Raw genomic sequence first — 18,188 nt, 5'->3', positions numbered from 1 at the left:
TGGTATTGCCTTTGCAAACTTGCACAAGCTGGCAGTCTCTTTATTGAACCCCCTACTCCATCACAAGGCCCTTTCCCACATGCTGTGGCTGAAAAGTGCCACTCAGCTTTTATGTTGAAGTCTTCCTCATGAAGACAAAGGTTCAGGACGTTTTTCTTATTTTTATACTGAGCGGCAGAACCGTCAGAATAATAGTATATCTTTTTTTGGAATCTTTTGAAATTTGTTAGATATGAAATTAGCTTATTTTGAAAGGTGTAAACTGCAGTTGTATTGTGCTCCAGGCAATCAGAAACAATGAAAAAGCTCATATGCTCAATTTTGTCTTCCTGTTTGTAATAATATAACAAAACGACGAATGGTAATCTGTTGTCTTGTCCAGTGGAAACTCTGAGCTTCATCCTGTAGAACAATACTATAATTTTCTGAAAAATCACATATGACAACAAATTCAGATTCCATAAGGTTTTCTCTTGTGGAGTTAAGGAATGTTCGTTGTTGCTTGGCAATGAAGTAGTGCCGAATCAAAGTAGACATCTTACTACAAAATAAATCTATGAATTCTTCAGAAGTTTTTCTGAACAATTTCCAGATTACATCGGTCAGCTGACATCCACTGTCGGAACTGAACTTTTTTCATAAAAAGAGTCTTTTAAAATTTCACATATGACAGTTTCTCCTGGGCAGTATTCACAGTTTCCCATGTTGCAATCAACTGATGATGGGTTGCAGAGCACTGATGTACTACCTTAAAGGTCAGTTTGGTCAAACTAGGGCCATTAGTGAAAAACAAGAGTCTGGAATAATTTTTTTTAACAATGAACCCATCATCATCCCACATTTATATTTTGCCACGTGATTTACAACAGTATGAAGTAGTTATGGAAATATTTTGAAAATTTTCAATTATGTACTTTTTGTAAAAAAAATTAAACCAAAATATTAATTACCATTTTGAAAAAGGTTATTAATTACAAGCTATGTTTTTTGGTCTATCATTGGAAAGAGCATGAAAAATGCTGCAAAATGACACCTTTCCCAGTTCTCTAGCTCAATTAGGGCAGCTCCTAGGGCAGTTTAAAAAAAGTCCGTTCACACATTTTTGCCCAGTTTTTGAAAAGTTTACATGACCATATTTCAGGAATGGTTTGAAGTAAAAATTGAAATTTGGTATTTTTCTTAGTTTCAGCACCCACTATAAATATACCAACTTTCAGCAAAATCTAAGAGGGTGAGGTAAAATTTTTATTTAAAGTGTGTTGATTTGACATGGAATGACTCTTCTAGCACGTATGACATTATGCCATAATAAAGAACCAAACATGAGATAACACAGTACTGGTGCTCCAAGAAAATTTACATCCCGAAAACTACATTGAAAAGCTTAATATCAGGTCATGGCCTACTTAACTGGGAATATGGACATACAAATGTGCACTTTAAATGTGCACATTTTAGTATGGGTCTCGAAATTCCTATGCTCTTGGAGTATCCTCTGATGTCTTGTTTCTTCTATGACATAATGTACGATCTTTTGATGTTTTACACGTTCGAACATACGGGCTCCCTGCGACATCGTCAGGTCGCGGGAAAATATTCCGAATGGTGGTTTGAAAAGCGTTACCATCAAAGTACCATTATGGCAGTTACAACGGAGCTACGTGCGATAATGTACGATGAATTTCTTAAATCACAGAGCGTTTGACTTTCATTTAAAAATCAACTCATCGATGATTAGCCATTTAGATGAATTTTGAGCCCGGAAGATCAGACATTTAAGTCGTTATTAAAAATTTTACAATCATATTTATGTGATATATTTTAAATTGTAATACGCACATAAAAGACCAACATTGTATGTGAAAGCTTAGCTTCTCTTGCAGCGTATTAATCTTACAGGCCTATATTATATGTGAAAGCTTTGCATTTCGTGTAGCAACACTATGTCTATTAATTTAAACCATTAACTTTTTCTGTTTGTGTGTTTGCGCTACTTAACAGTGATGTTGCTATTGGCTGACTACATCACGTGTCCTAAGCTGTGGATACCCGCTGTTATCTGCTGGCGAAATCACTTGGCTTACAAAAGCGCATCACAGTCTCTATTTCAATGCTTCGGAAAGTAACATACGGTGTTTGGTGGAACTCAAATTTATACTGTCGTAATACAAAAATATGCAGCGTACATGTTGCTGCACATCAAAGATCTTTCCAAAACGCGTTTTTCCCCTGTGTTTAGTTTTATAAAGCACTGGGAAATTATACTCCCGTGTATAAAACCATAATGATTCAAAGGTTAACAGGGAAAAAGTATGTTTTCACCCGGGAGAAAGTGTATTTTTAACCGGGAAATCCGGGAATTTTTTTTCCTTGTCCACGTATACACCCTGCATGAAGAATGGGCTACCATTCCCCAAGAAACCTTCCAACACCTGGTTTAACGTATGCCTGTGAGAGTGGAAGCTATCATCAAGGCCAAGGGTGGTCCAACACCATATTGAATTCCAGCATAACCAATGAAGGGCACCATGAACTTGTACGTCATTTTCAGCCAGATGTCCGGATACTTTTCATCACATGGTGTAGGTTAGGATATTTTTTTGAGGAGTTGAGTGTAGATGTGGCCACATTGGTAGATTCCAGAAGGAAGATTCGGGTAAAAGGCCTGCCGATGCACCCACCCAGCACTTTTCCAGTTCTGACATGTGAATGTAGGACAACCTGTGGAATTAGTCATATCACATACACTAACTCTGCTGTAACTTCTGTACAGTGTTTTACACGGGCACCATCGCAAACCAGGTGCTCATCCAATGAATGCACACTGCGAAACTGTGACCAAGAACAAAGCTGACCCACCCAGTGACAGAACATGTTGAGCACAACATGCAAGTCATTACATCACAACCTGTGCCATCTGGACCTAGACACACCAACACATCACCAAACCAGCCTGTCTGAATTATGTAAATTGTAATTTTTTAAAATATTTGCATCCACTTTCTTAAACTGTAAGTAAAATTTTGTTGTGCTCCGTATGGACAAAAAGTTGGAGGTGCCTCCCCAGTTGTAACTATAATACTATAATTATAAGTTAATGAATCTTGTTTCATAATGCAAACCAGTAAATCTGGCCTCGTCTCCATCAGCATGGCACAAACTTTGATCTGTGTCACTCAGTGCAAATAGTTTTTTTTATCCAGTGTATGATAGCTTTCTGGAATGCAAATATATATCAATAACTGAACTATGATTTCACAGAAAGATTAATTTTAATTTTGTGTTTTCAGTACAGAATCTGCACCCACTGTACAGTATTATTAAGTGTTTCACAGTATAAATGTTTTTCTTTTTTTTAACCTTTAGAAAGTGGTGGCATCAACTAACTTTGCTTTCTTAAATACGTAAACCATCAATATCTTGCATTCCAGCCACATGCCTGACTGCCATACTGTGTTTGAATTAGTCCCTACATACTAGTAAGTTTTAGAGCTTCTCCCAAAACTTCATCACCACATGTGATTTGCTGCAGACAGTAACATTGTTTAGCATTAAAAAGAGTCACTTGTCTAGAGTATAATATTTTCATTCATGTTAGATTAAAAAATAAAAAGTTTACTACAGTGAATAGTCCCTCACAGTACCACCCATTCCTCTGGATAGAAAGCTAGCACTATGGTGTATTTCGAAAAGCAAAGAGACCAGGAAGGTAAAATGTTTATATATAATCAAGACAAAATAGTCTTTCATAAAATGTAGAATCATTTTATAATATGCACATTATTCATAAAAAGTGAGGGACTGATGTTCATGGCAACTCAACATTAAAAAGTAGTAACTTCCTCTGTTACAGTATGACAGAAGGTGCTCAGCAGGCTCTGAGGCGTACAATGGAGTTGTACAGTAAAACAACACGATTTGCATTAGCATGTAACAACAGTGAAAAAATCATAGAACCAATACAGTCTCGGTGTGCTGTGTTGCGATTTGGCAAACTTAATGATGCTCAGATTCTTGCCAAAGTTATTGAGGTTTGCCAGAAGGAAGGGGTAAGAAACATCTTCCACAATTTACATGAGATTGTTGTTAAGTAATTGTACATGTGAATAGTACTTTTTGTGTGTGTGTTTTTTCTAGGTCTCCTACACAGATGATGGACTGGAGGCAATTGTGTTCACAGCACAGGGAGACATGCGTCAAGCATTTAACAACTTGCAGTCAACATTTAATGGATTTGGACATGTCAGCAGTGAAAATGTTTTCAAGTTAGGTATTTTATTGTACTCTCACTACAGAGTCATTAATGTATTTTCGTACAAAATATGTATTTAGGTGCGCGCACACACAAGCCACTGTACAGTGCGTGACAGAGAATACTTCATACTGATTCTAGCAGTTTTGTGTCCTATTCCATTTACATACAGAGTAAGTGGATAATTATTCTCTATATGCCCCTGCACACCATAATCTCTCTTATCTTATTATCATGATCCTTATGTGATATATGCAGGGGCTTGAGAAAGTAAATTGCATGTCATCCCATGCTAAGACAATTACCCTACAGGAGTAGCTTATTGTCAGAAGAGAGCACATGTTTTGGATTTCCTGCAGGCATGGTTCTGCTGTTGTACAAGTGTGGAAGTGATTTGGTGTGGCAACTGGATATGTACTCCATAGCTGAAGTGTGCAGGACAGTAAGATTCTTGCGGGCAAAGCATCTAAATGCACCTAGATTCATGGTGAAATTCCGAATGTCACAGCCAGCCATAGTGAAATGGTGCCAACAGTTTGATCAAGGCTGCACAGACAGTGATGCTAATGAGGAAGGAACATCTTTCAGTGTGGGATTTCCATCTTTCCGCCAACCTGAAAGAATTTCTTCGGGAGGGGTTCCAATGATGACATTCACACAGCTATTCTTCGATGGCTCTGCTACCGAGAAGCGATTTCTCTTGTCAAGTAATTGGTTGCTTAGTAGAATGTTCCAACCATTGTTTATACAGATTGTTCAAAAGATATTGTACTGTATCTGTGTCACTTTGAAGTATAGTGCAACATTCAATAAAAGTTACTTGACCTGCGCGCGTGCGCATTTTAAGGACGAAGACTATGGCTGAAAGCTATATGTGAGTATTTTTCTATTGTGCCTCTCTGGAACATGATGTGTCTTCGTTATGGTAAGCAGCAATCTGTCTTTCCCTACATTGTTGATATTCCTACCTGGAGTTTCCACTGTAATATCAACACTATAGCAGATTTGGTTATAGGATTACTCTGTATTCTGTTTGGTAATTTGTTTATGGTGAGATATTTTCAAATCATTATATTGCATTTTCAGTCATTTATGCTGCACAAGACAACTATGCTAAAAATATAAACTGCTACTGATTTAGAGGTGACACCAGAATGTAGAGATCTTAATGTTCTGACAAATTATTATGTTTTTTTAGGTATGTGATGAACCACATCCATTACTTATTAAAGAAATGCTGCAGCACTGCATGGATGGAAATGTGGAGAAAGCGTACAAGGTATGCTAAAACTTTATTTCATTGAAGACAAATTAAAATATTGAAATTTATTAGAAAGTTAGTAATGACTGTAAAATTGCAGCTGACTGCTTTATTAACGTTTTAAATGAAGATGGTCATAAATTTATCAAAACAGAGAAAGTTAGTCGATTCACAATTGTGTCCATCATAGTGATCTGTCTATATATAATTATACAAGTATTACACAACAAAGCCAAGGGTTGTTCCAGCACATGCAAAGTAGTGTGTGCTGTTATTTCAGCATTTTGGCTTAGACAGTGGTACAGAAAATGTGTCACCATTGAATCTGACAACTTAAGATAGAACTGCTGGAAGAAAAGAGTAAACATTTCTCAAATGTTAAATGCTAAGATGATGATAAGTCCTTTGTAGTATACAGATAGCCAAATAAATAAAAATTTAGTGGTATAGAGCAATAAATTGGCACATAAATAGTCAGGAAAAATTCTCATTTGCAATAAATGTGAATTCTGCATCAAAATGTGAAAACTGAAAATTACCTACTAAATGCTGCTCCATAGTGAATTGCATACAGATGAACTAGTTTGTCAGAGATTGTTTAAAATATCCTCATTTTCACCACATACAAGGACTGTTCAAAAAGTAAGGTGACTTCGAATGTGCGGGCAATGTACATTCAATTGTCGACCCTCCCCCTTCCCAATGCTTGTCCCAAACATATGTTCACAGTTTCAAGTGTACACATACTTTGTTTGTTTTTGACAGATAGAAAGGTTAGATGGGTTTCAGTGTGCTCACCGATTTTCGATTATTATAAAAAAAATGAAGCAAAGAAAAATGGAATCAAGTGCTCTAAAACACTTGAAATGTAGACAGTGGCATATGGTGAGTCTGCTCTAAGTAAGAAAGAAAAAAAAGTTTACAAGTGGTACAAGCTCTTCCAAGATGGCTGAGAAGATTCCAGTGACAAACCTTGCTCTGGATGCCCCAGCACATCAACAACAGTTGATAACGTCAAAGCTGTGAAGAAAATTGTCTTGGAAAATCACCAAATTACCGTAAGAGAAGTTGCAGATACTGTTGGCATATCAGTTGACTCATGTCATACAATTTTTTCGAATGTCTTGGGCATGAGATGTGTGTCAGCGAAGTTTGTTCCAAAACTTCTCAATTTTGATTGGAAGAACCATCGCATGAGCATTGCTCAGGAGCTGTTGAATTGGGTTTACGGTTATGACTTATGACGTCGAAACCAAAGGCCTAGTTGTCCCAATGGGAGTATCCGAGAGCACGAAGACCAAAAAAAGCCTGCAAAGTTCGATCAAATGTCAAAGTGTTGCTCACTTGTATTTATTTATATTTTTTTTTTCCTCTCTCCAATTACCATGGTGTCCGCATCATGAATTTTTGTCTCAAGGTCGTACGAGCAATAAGGAGTATAACCTTGATATTGTGTTCAGTTTGCAAGAAGCAATATGCAAAAAACATCCAGAATTGTAGAAAAACAATTCATGGCTTTTGCATCACTACAATGCAAGTGTTCATTCATCATTGCTGGAGGGAGATCTTTTGGCCAAAAAGAACCTGACAATCGTGCCTCAGCCACCATATTTGCCAGATTTGGGCTCCTGTGACTTTTTCCAGTTGCCAGAACTGAAGATACCTAAGAAACTACAAAGATTTTAAACGACTGAGGAAATAAAAACTGCATTGCTGGAAGTACTCAAGGCTGTACCAAAAAGTGCTTATGAGCAAGTACTTTGAGGATTGGAAGAAGCGTTGGCACTAGTGTATTGTATCAGAGGGGGATTACTTTGAAGGCGAAAACATGAATATTCATGAATAAATAAATATTTTTTCATAAAAATATAAAATCACTGTACTTCTTAAACACACCTCATAAATATAAAAAATGTAACAAATTTACAGCTACTTCTGTGTTTCACATCATTGGGCAAAGCCTAATGATGTGTGAGACAATACGATGTCATACAAATGCACTCAATGCTCTGGTGTCACACCAATTGTGGATGATTGAAAGGTCTGCATAATATACATGCCATGCAATGCAACTTAGAACTCAGCCATGAGACTTAGTATCTTAGAACACAGAAAAACACGTTTGTCGGCTAGCTGAAGTTCAAAAGTTGGTATAATGTGGACACTGTGACAGTTTTAGGTGGCATATGTTTTGAACTGAGGTTGCATCATACACCGGTAGATGTTGCACTTGAATTACCTCACTTACAACACTGGGAACGTAAGCAAGCAATTGCATGTTAGCCATTACTGAATATTGTGTGGTGTGTGTTGCTTATTATTTTTCCTCCTCTTTTTGAAATGAGTGAAGACACTAACATTGTTCCATCATGGAGTTAGATTATGGCCCTCATCACACTAGAAGGGATCGGCGACCCCCTATGATCATGTGTCGGCCCTGCTTTCATAGAAAGCACAGATGGCTGGCTAACCTGTGACTGATAAGTGGGGCTTGTTTTCTTTGTGCCACTCCTTTCTCTTCCGGCAGTCATACACTGAGGTGACAAAAGCTGTGGGATACCTCCTAATACCATGTCGGACCACCTTTTGCCTGACTTAGTGCAGCAACTCAACGTGGCAGGACTCAACAAATTGTCGGAGGTCTCCTGAGAAATACTGAGCTACGCTGCCTCCACAGCCATCCATAATTGTGAAAGTGTTGCCTGAACTGTTCTGGACCAGTGGCAATTTCATCATTGTGTGGTAACATGAAGTCCATGAATGGCTGCAAATGGTCTCCAAGTAGCCAAGCATAACAATTTACGGCAATGATAAGTACAGTCAGACCCGAGAACCCAGTCCAGTCCATGCAAACACTGCCCACACCATTATAGAGTCAACACCAGCTTGCACAGTGCCTGTTAACAACTCAGGTTCATTGCTTCATGGGGTCTGCACCACACTCAAACCCTACCGTTAGCGCTTACCAACTGAAATTGGGACTCATCTGACAGGCCATAGTTTTCCAGTCTTCAGGGGTCCAACTGGTATGGTCACAAGCCCAGGAGAGGTGCTGCAGGCTGTGTGGTCTTAGCAAAGGCACTCCTACCGGTCATCTGCTCCTGTAGCTCATTAACTCCAAATTTCACCTCAGTGCTCTAACAGATATGTTAGTCATACATCCCACATTGATTTCTGCAGGTATTACAAGCAGTGTTGCTTGTCTGTTAGCACTGACTACTCTATGCAAATGCCGCTGCTCTCGGTCATTAACTGAAGGCCATTGGCCACTGCATTGTCTGCGAGACAAAATTCTTTAAATTTTGTATTCTTGGCATATTCTTGATACTGTTAACCTTGGAATATTGAATTCCCTAACAATTTTCAAAGTGGAATGTCCAGTGCATCTAGCTCCAACTACCATTCAGAGTCTGTTAATCCCCGTTGTGTGGCCATAATCACATTAGAAATCTTTTCACATAAATCATGCGAGTACAAATGACAGCTCTCCAATATACTGCCCTTTCATACGTGTGTGTGCGATACTGCAGCCATCTGTATATGTGAATATCACAATTCCATGACTTTTGTCACCTCAGTGTGATTCTAGTTTGTTTGTGCACACAGCTGGCTACCAGTTCAAAATCCACACTCTGCACTGTAGGGACCGGAAGAAGAAAAAAAAAAAGTCAACATATGTCGACCGCACCGAGAGTCTCCCCGTAACACTCAGTCATTTTCACTTCTATTTGATTGCTAAGTATCTTTTTGTTTCCATGTGTAGTATTGTAAGGAAGGGACGCACAGCTATGAATGCCCACAACAGTTCGAAATCAGTATTCTGCTGATTTTGTAACAATCAAATTATGCATGAGAAGAAAAATAATGTTGAGAAATAAGTTAAATCAGAGAAGCAATCTGTTTGCTGGCAGGAAAATGGTGCTGCATCCCAAGAGAAACAATCATTTGTTGCAAGCTTTAGTAGAGGTGAAGAAGAAAACAAACTCTGACCATTTCTGAAAAAAACTGTTGGAAATTTTGGCAAAAGCAAACATTAAAGCCAAAATTTTCCCCAATCACCACATTTTTTAAAGTCAGTTTCGAAGCTTGGAAGACTCGGTTTTCTGGCACCCAGCGTAACATTTTATATTAGTATGTCTAATCATTTTACAAACAAATAAAAAAGAAAACAATTTTCCCCAAAACAGATGATGCATTTTCAAGTCTCTACACATAAAGAGTAGTTTATGACAGCAAGTGAGTTACTGGTGGAAAGTCTACTTTTAAATATTTTATTGAAGATCTGCATAAGATTTCACATAGATGAATGTTAAGGGAAACAAATTGGAAAAAAGATTATTTTAAGATATTACATTTATAAAACTTTCTTGATGAGTGACCAATTGTGAACAGAGACATTTTCGGAAATTGGACTTACAGAAGAAAGGAGCGAGCAACAGTGATGTTCACGTAATAAATTAACAACTAAAACAATGGTGTATAAGGAAATTCCTGGGGGACAAAGTCGTGTTTTGGTTTTGTTTGTGGTATTGGTTCATTTGGATTCACTGCTGTCAAAATAAGGGCCCATCCCAACTGAAGTAAGTAATGAGAAAAATGTAGTGTCACATAATTTCAGTTATTAAGGCATATGTAAGTTTTATAGAGTGGTCTTTTACAAAACTCGATAAGCTTTTGACCTGTTATTGTAAACTTTTTTTATCACTGGTGTTCTTTGTTTTACCCCAAGAATAGGCTTGAAATAAAAGCAAGTATTTAAAATGTAAACCAGAAAATATTTGAATCAGTAATTTCAGAAACCCCATAAGCCCACTTTTTTTCTGCCGTTAATGGTCAATGGGGTTGAAATACGGTGTATCTAGGAATCATGCTTGTGTTGAAAAACTGCAGTGGCTTAAGAAAAAATAGTAGTCAGCTGTTCATATGGTCTCTGCCTCAGTTCACAGATATCACAGAACTGTACCTCAACACTGTTAGTGTGTTGGGTAGTAAAAATATATATATTCTCATTGCTGTAGAGTTTTTTAATAATTAATCCCGGTTAAGTGTTGAAAGCTTGCCAGAGAAGAAATAAAACTGAAAAATTTCTCATGAGAGACCAAATATCAAAGCTTTGGTATTATAAAGAAAAATCTCCAGAAATATGATAGCATGCATGTTGGAAAATAAAATGAAGCCATAATCAAACAATTGTACATTTAGTTTCAAGTGCTGAAATTTAAATCCCTGCATGTTTTGAAATTTGATATTTGGTGGAAAGACTACTGCAAGAAGATAACTTGACCCATAGAATTGCTGGAAAGGACAATTGCTGTTCAACAGAAAGTTAAATTTCAATTAGTAAATACCAGTACATGGAAATTCATTAAGATTACCAGCAAAAGGAACTTCTTGATTCTTACAAGTTTTGATAGCGTAGTATATCCCTCTTCTAAAAGATACAGTAACATCAAAACATCAAGCTTGCCACCTCTTTTCGATATCCTTCTGGGACTGCTACACTGCAAAAAAAAAAAAAAAAAAAGGGGGGGGGGGGAGTGTCAGAGAGTGTGAAGAAGATAGTTCAGTATATACTGCAAATTCTATGAAAATCTCATCCAATGGCCCAATACTGGCATTGACAATGACAGTGCAGGCAATTCTTTTTCTTTGTTTATTACTCGTATTACCTTTGGATTATTCGTCTTGTTGTAAATTTTCAATATATTGCTTATAACATCTTATTTATGTTTAATAGTCTCATAAAAGTGTTGAAAATTGCCGCTGTTTTGTAATAATTCAGTGTTTTTCATTTGGTAATGACATTTTGAGTTCTCTCCACTGAATTTTATTTTTAAAAACTGCAATTGCAAGCAAGTTCAAAATATGATAGTACCAGTATGTCTATATGAATATGTATGTGTGGGTAGAAGGGGGGGGGGGGGGGGGGTTAGAATTTGATCCGTAAAATGAAGGATTTTAGTCATTTCTGCAATCATTCTGTCTGTGCTGTGAGACTCCTCTACAATATTTCATGAGATTTAATTTGACTGTATTTCGAATTTTTAATGGGTTATTTCATCTGCAAGCATCATGCAGCACATGGTATTTTCCTTTCCCTTTGTGTAAAATCAAAACAATTAACCCTCGAACATAACAGGATGTACTTTGTACACATGTGGAGAATAGCTGTCTTTCTGTTACCAAAATCACTGTTTAATTAAACAGTGATAAAATACACTTACATTACATCAGCTAAAGTATTGTTTAATTAAACAATAATAAAATGAACTTTCATTATATCAACCGCTTGTAGTCATGGGCTTGCAATTGAAAAAAAAAGAATGGGGGGAAAAAAAACCAATGGAACAGTACAAAACTCTGGCAACATCATGCAGTTGCGTAGTGTTGTATCGCACGTGTTGTCTGCATGTGTTTAGAAACAATCACCCCATCAAATATTTCCTGCCAGCACCAGAGTTGCTGTGTTTTATACGTGTCTGTTTTGGCCTTTACTTTTTTTGTATCTTTCAGGCTGGCATGAGTTTGTGCGTAGACACGGGATAACTCTGATGCTTTGTTGCCTGCATGTTAAGTTATTTTCAGTTGTGAGCTCGGAACGATTGAATAAGCCTTGTACTCTTCTCCGTCTCCTGTGACTGTAATCAATAAAGCTAATGTTAATATAGTAAAGGGAGTTTTTGTGTAGTGTGGTTCCATTGTATTATGTACAAGTATCTTCTAATGGTTGAACAACAGACTGCCCAGCTTTTAACAACAAAGTGGTGACCCCGACATGATTTACCTCATAGTATTATTGGGTTGCAGAGCGCTTACTCAAGAGATGTTCAAAATGACTGACATTAACCGCTCCGTGTCATGATTGGCTGTAGGACTACCACTCTCTGGCCACACAATCCAGCTTTGCAGTTTGCGCAGGTGGAGGCCAGCTTTTTCTATTCTGGAATTTCGTCAGACGCTACAAAGTTTGCGCTGTTAGTAAGCCAATTAGATCATGAGTATGCCGCAGAAGTGCAACATGTAATTACCTCACCGCCAGAAGCTAACTCCTACAACCGGCTTAAAACAGAATTGATCTGACGAATGTCAGCACCTCAGGAAGAACAAATCCGTCAAATTCTCACTGTGGAAAGTATTGGAGACAGACAGCCTTCTTGCAGCTCCTAAGAAACAGAGTAAATGTGGGAACCATTCCAAACAGCTTACTGCGCTCAATATGGAGCAGTTGCTTGCTACCGCCTGACAAAGCAATTATATTGTCACGGTCTGACACACCCTTGGACATAGTAGCGGAGTTTGCAGATAAAATCTAGGAGGCAATGACGTCAGTTCCTGTCAATCACTGAACAGTGCGGTAGCATGACTTAGTGTTTCGCACGCAAATTATGAGGGCTTATCATGCAAAGTAGGTCTATTGACGCAGAAGATCGGCAAACTTCTCAAATTGACCCAGAGTCGATATCGCCGACGCTCGCGCAGCAAGTCAAAAACAACCTCATCCACAACTGAACCTGAGCAGCTAGGTATCTGCTGGTATCGAAATTGAGGGAGCAAGTGCGCAGATGCACAACCTACTGCACTTACCCAAATGGCAGCGGCAGTCGGAAGTAGGTGCCTGCTCAGATTGCCGATCAGTGTCTCTGTGGCTGCTTGTTAGAGATTGGTGGTCTGGCTGGAAATACTAAATAGACACTGGGTCCAATTTGTCCATTTACCCATGGACCATATTGCACAGGAAGTAACCACCCACTTTATTCTGTCTGACCGCTGCTAATAACTCGGTCATAACAATGTACGGCAGTCTGTGCTTCGAACTAAACCTGGGCCTACAAAAAGCCTTCACGTGGGATTTTACCATTGCAGATGTTGCTGAACGTATCATCAGAGCCGATTTTCTTGCCCATTATAATCTACTGCCAGACATGAAGTATTCCTGCCTAGTTGACAACACCACAGGTTTAACAGTGTTCTGATTTTGGTGGAATGTAATCGTACGTACTGCTAAACTAAGACAGGTGGTGGATGGTGAGTACATAGAGCTGCTGAATGGATTTCCGGCTCTGATACTATCTTTCGGAGCACCTAAGGAGGTAAGGCGCGACACTGTCTGCTAAATAGACACTACCGATGGTCCTCTCGTCTTGCAAACCGTGATGTTTGGCTCCATATCATCTTAAAATCGCAAAAGCAGAGTTTGACGTTATGATTCATGAAGGTGTAATGCGGCCTTCAAACAAACAGCCCCTGGTCCTCACCGCAACATTTGGACCCAAAAAACGATGGTGCATGGCAGACTTATGTTGACTACAGAGCTTTGAATGCCACAACAGTACCGGACAAATACACTGTGCCATTGTTACCTGACTCTGAACTGTGCATTGAGTGGTGCAGCTATTTTTAGCATCCTGGACTGTGCAAAACCGTACACACAGATCCCTATAGCTGAACAGAGAAGTTCCCAAGACAGGGATTGTCATTCCTTTTGGCATGTTTGAGAGCAAATGCATGACTTTTGGATTCAGGAATGCTGCTAAAACATGGCAACACTTCATTGATTTAGTCCTACAGGGCCTAACTTTTGCTTTCACTTACTGGACAGTATTTCAGTTTGTCATCAGCAGAGCAACAGCAATAGCAGCAGTATTTAATGGAAGTGTTTAAGCGATTGGAACATTATGGCAGAGTCCTGAACACTTCCAAATGTATGTCTGGCCACCCGCAAGTGGATTTTCTATGTTTAGAAAACAGCAGGATCGCTACCACTGCCAGTGAAGGTGGAAGCCATCTTAAGGATTTCACACCCCAAGTGTGGCCAAGGAATTGCGTTGATTCCTCGTTGCTGACCGGTGTGGTCGAGGGGTTCTAGGCGCTTCGGTCTGGAACCGCGCGACCCTATGGTCGCAGGTTCAAATCCTGCCTCGGGCATGGATGTGTGTGATGTCCTTAGGTTAGTTAGGTTTAAGTAGTTCTAAGTTCTAGGGTACTGATGACCTCAGATGTTAAGTCCCATAGTGCTCAGAGCCATTTAAACCATTTGATTCCTCGGTATGTTAAGTTTTTATCCCTCTCACTTGCCACACTCTGCAGAGTTACAGGAACCATTAATTGCAGCACTCACCGGCCCATAGAACAAGGGTGTCTTGACTCTTGAGTGGACCAAGGCCCTTCCCATGATAATACTCGGCCTCAGATCTAGACGGTGCTTCAGTGGAACTGGTGTATGGTGAGACGTTGAGGCTTCCAGGAGAATTCGTGAAAACAAATGCTGTGTCACAACCAAGGGATGATCAATCGGAATTTCTACGCCAGCTGCAAGAGCATGTGACCCAAATCTGCCCACACCATCCCCATAGACACGGTACAGCTACCACCTTCGTGCATCAAGACTTGAAAACCTGTTCACACATCGTGTTATGCACGAAAGGCATCAGACCATCATTGCAGTCGCCATACTCAGGACAATTGAATTTCAATTAATGGAAAGGCAAATGCTGTTTCTGTAGACAGACTAAACCGGCTTATGTCTTTGAAGAAGTGACAGTGCCAGAGCTTCCAAGACTATGGCCTCACCCAGCAGCTGCCTCATAACTGCCGCCATTGCAGATTACAATGGCAGCGTACCTATCAACAAATACCTCAAGAACTGGTCACCGCATCAACTTTCAGCATGCTATTTGCAATAATGCTCTACTTCCATCGTGGGGGCTGATGTGGTGACATCGTGTAGTTACATAGTGTTGTATTGCACGTGTCGTCTACATGTGTTTAGAAACAATTGTATTGTCAAACATTTCGCGCCAACCATCAGGGGCACTGTGTTTTGTATATAAGTGTTTTGGTTTTGTCATTCTTTGATTGTGCTTTTTATTTTTTTGTGTCTTCTGTGCTGTTAGCAAGTTCTTGCGCAGTTACGAGATAACTCTGATGATGTTTAGTTGCCTGCATGTTTAAATTATTTTTAATTGCAAGCTCGGAATCATCGAACAAGCAGTGTTTTCTTCACGGTTTCCTATGGCTGTTATCAATGAAGTTAACATCAATATTGTTCGAGGGAGTTTTTGTGTACCATGATTCCGTCCTATTACATACATACAGATACTAGTGGTCAAGTGACAATCTGCCCAGCTTGTACCGACAAAGACCTGGTCTTATTTGTGGTTAGTGCACTTTACATGTAGGCACGTTCACCCAAGGAGAAAACATTTTATATACTTTTTTAAATTTTTTTTCCTTTTATACTAAGAGATTTTATTTCATCAACATTTTATTTATACAAGGAAATTCTTTGAAGCCCTTAGTCTTAATTTTGGTGAGTCTTTAGTTCAGCCCGTTGTGCAGATTAATTATTTCTTATATTCTTTTTTGTAACTTCCTATTACCTTTGTCACATGGAAAGAAACCTGTGTTTTAGCCAAATAAGCATCTGCAATCTGTCAAGTGTGGTGATAGCTGCATTAATATTAATTTCGGTAATTTCCAAGAATGATTGTCTATCGAACACTTGGGTGAGTAATGATATTTATTGAACTTGTGTCTCGATGTCGAACACAACTCTGGTGGTGCAAGTTATGGATACTGTTTACAGCATTCACTAGGGCAATGACAAAAGACGAACTTTACAAAGTTTCAATTCATTACAAATGAAAGTAGTAACTTTAGTTACTTTACTACCATCTTCATCCAACAAGAAACTAAAATGATGCTCATCTCGAAGGATAATGTGGAACTGTCGAATCATGTGTTCTTTCTTATAGACGTTCTCTTCTGACACTGCACACAATACAGTTGCAAAGAAAAATTACATCCGCACCTCACAGTGTCAAGTCCACAACATTCTACACAGTTCCTGCTATACTCATTTGGGAGCAATTCTAAGAGCCAACAAAGTTCCAAACAACTTTCGGTACTACATAACCAATGAATTAGATTGCTCCATATGTGACTATCGGCATTTGAAATTGCAATGCTTTCACTCATTGCTGTTCACAACTGAAAAATGATAAATTATGTTCCCCTGGCAATGCACTAAACACTTTCCATAACTTGTGCCACCAGAGTTGTGTGGTCAACATCGAGTCACACGTTTGATATATATTGTTAGGGACCAGGGCGTCCATAGGCAACCAGTCTCAGAAATTACCTTTATTTCTTTTATTATTGCTTTCAGCAGATAGTTTCTTCACAGGAATCAATTCTCCAAAGGCAGAATTAGGTCCCTTCCTGCGTTGACACAAAATGCCTACTGTTCAAGAACATTTTTGCATCTCATTTTGGATTCATTTCTGCTACTGACCTCACTAATTACATTAGCTTAAATGCTGTACTTGAGTCTGTATAAGAAAATCCCTAACAATTGCAGTGGTCTGGGTGCAGCAGCTTTTCACACATACCTCTACCAATCACGTTCCACAATTTTGTAAACATCTCTATGGCAGTGCCACATTGTTGTCACAGCTCTATAGCCAGATGTTGTTTTCACCTGCAGCCATTTGCTCTTTGCAGTTTAAAGCTGGCAACAGTGCTGTAGGCTGTCAGACACCTTCTTATGCTGACGCTTCTAGGCAAATTACTTTTCTGTAAACCGATGCTAGATGGAGCAAGATATATGCTGTAAGCTTGACTCATTTTCAACCATCAGTTGAGATGAGTTTTTCTTCCACTGTCCATGCTGTTGTGGAAGAGCATCTTCACTCAGAAATGGATAGCAAGAGTTTAAAATAATAGCTTGGGGATAAATGTATTTTAGGGCTGTTGCTTGTGAAGTTTACCATCCTCAGTAATGCTCCATGTCACTGAACAAACAGTAATGATCTCAGTCACTGAATAATAAACTGTACTGTGCAACATCCTTTCATACAATTATGGCTTCCTAAGATTAGAATGATAATAGGCAGATGTAAGGGAACCATTTTTTTCCTTCATTAAGAAATGCAATACTTTTCCAGCATATTCAGTACATTAATAGCAAGAATTTTATGACTCTCCTCTGACATCCGTCCGTTGATTTAGCTAGAAGTCTGTAATACAGTTATAGATGTTATGTTGGTAGTATGTCCTGTTCTTGTGCTTGAAGCAACATGTCAGTTACCTTGGTGATTGTTTTCTTATGTAGATCATGACACCACGTCCCTCATCTTCAGACTTAAACATCAAAATTTTATTTCATTGTAACAGATAATAGCGCACTTGTGGAAGCTTGGATATGCAGCAGAAGATATTGTATCAAATACATTCCGTGTATGCAAGAACATACCAATGCCAGAAAGCTTAAGAATTAAATTTATAAAGGTATGTAGCATCTTGCAAATGTTTACAGATTTAGTTTTAATTTGAAAGTGGATAATATTTTTTTCCGTTGAATGTTTCATGTTTCACTGTTAAACTTAGATAAATTAATATAAATAATATTGGTTTCATTCTTATTTCCAGGAAATTGGTACCATTCATGTGAGGATAGTGGAGGGGGTGGCTTCTCTGCTCCAACTTAGTGGAATGTTAGCACGTTTGTGTCAAGTTGCAAGGGATGAAGAGTAACTTTAAGATGTGTGTTATCATTGTAACATTGTGTATTTCTACGCTGTTTTGTATTAAACATATTAAGAGTATTTTGATCTCAAAGCAACAATTTTTTACTATGTCAAACTTGTAGAAAATAATGAGGATTTCTTTTCTTCA

At 38.6% G+C, this 18,188-nt stretch overlaps 1 protein-coding gene across 1 annotated transcript in view; it reads left to right on the top strand.

The window, feature by feature from the left end:
• Positions 1-18,188, top strand: part of LOC126090510 (replication factor C subunit 2) — a 46,493-nt gene extending 28,305 nt beyond the window's left edge. The window contains exons 4-8 of the mRNA XM_049906992.1: positions 3,854-4,049; positions 4,138-4,266; positions 5,451-5,531; positions 17,688-17,801; positions 17,943-18,188. Of these exons, the coding sequence (XP_049762949.1) occupies positions 3,854-4,049; positions 4,138-4,266; positions 5,451-5,531; positions 17,688-17,801; positions 17,943-18,047 (625 nt within the window). The 3' untranslated portion in view covers positions 18,048-18,188. The remainder of the gene's footprint in view (positions 1-3,853; positions 4,050-4,137; positions 4,267-5,450; positions 5,532-17,687; positions 17,802-17,942) is intronic.

This window comes from Schistocerca cancellata, chromosome 1 (assembly GCF_023864275.1).
Source record: "Schistocerca cancellata isolate TAMUIC-IGC-003103 chromosome 1, iqSchCanc2.1, whole genome shotgun sequence".
NCBI lineage: Eukaryota > Metazoa > Arthropoda > Insecta > Orthoptera > Acrididae > Schistocerca > Schistocerca cancellata.
The sequence above is the reverse complement of the archived record's forward strand: the minus strand, read 5'-3'. Positions and strand labels throughout refer to the sequence as shown.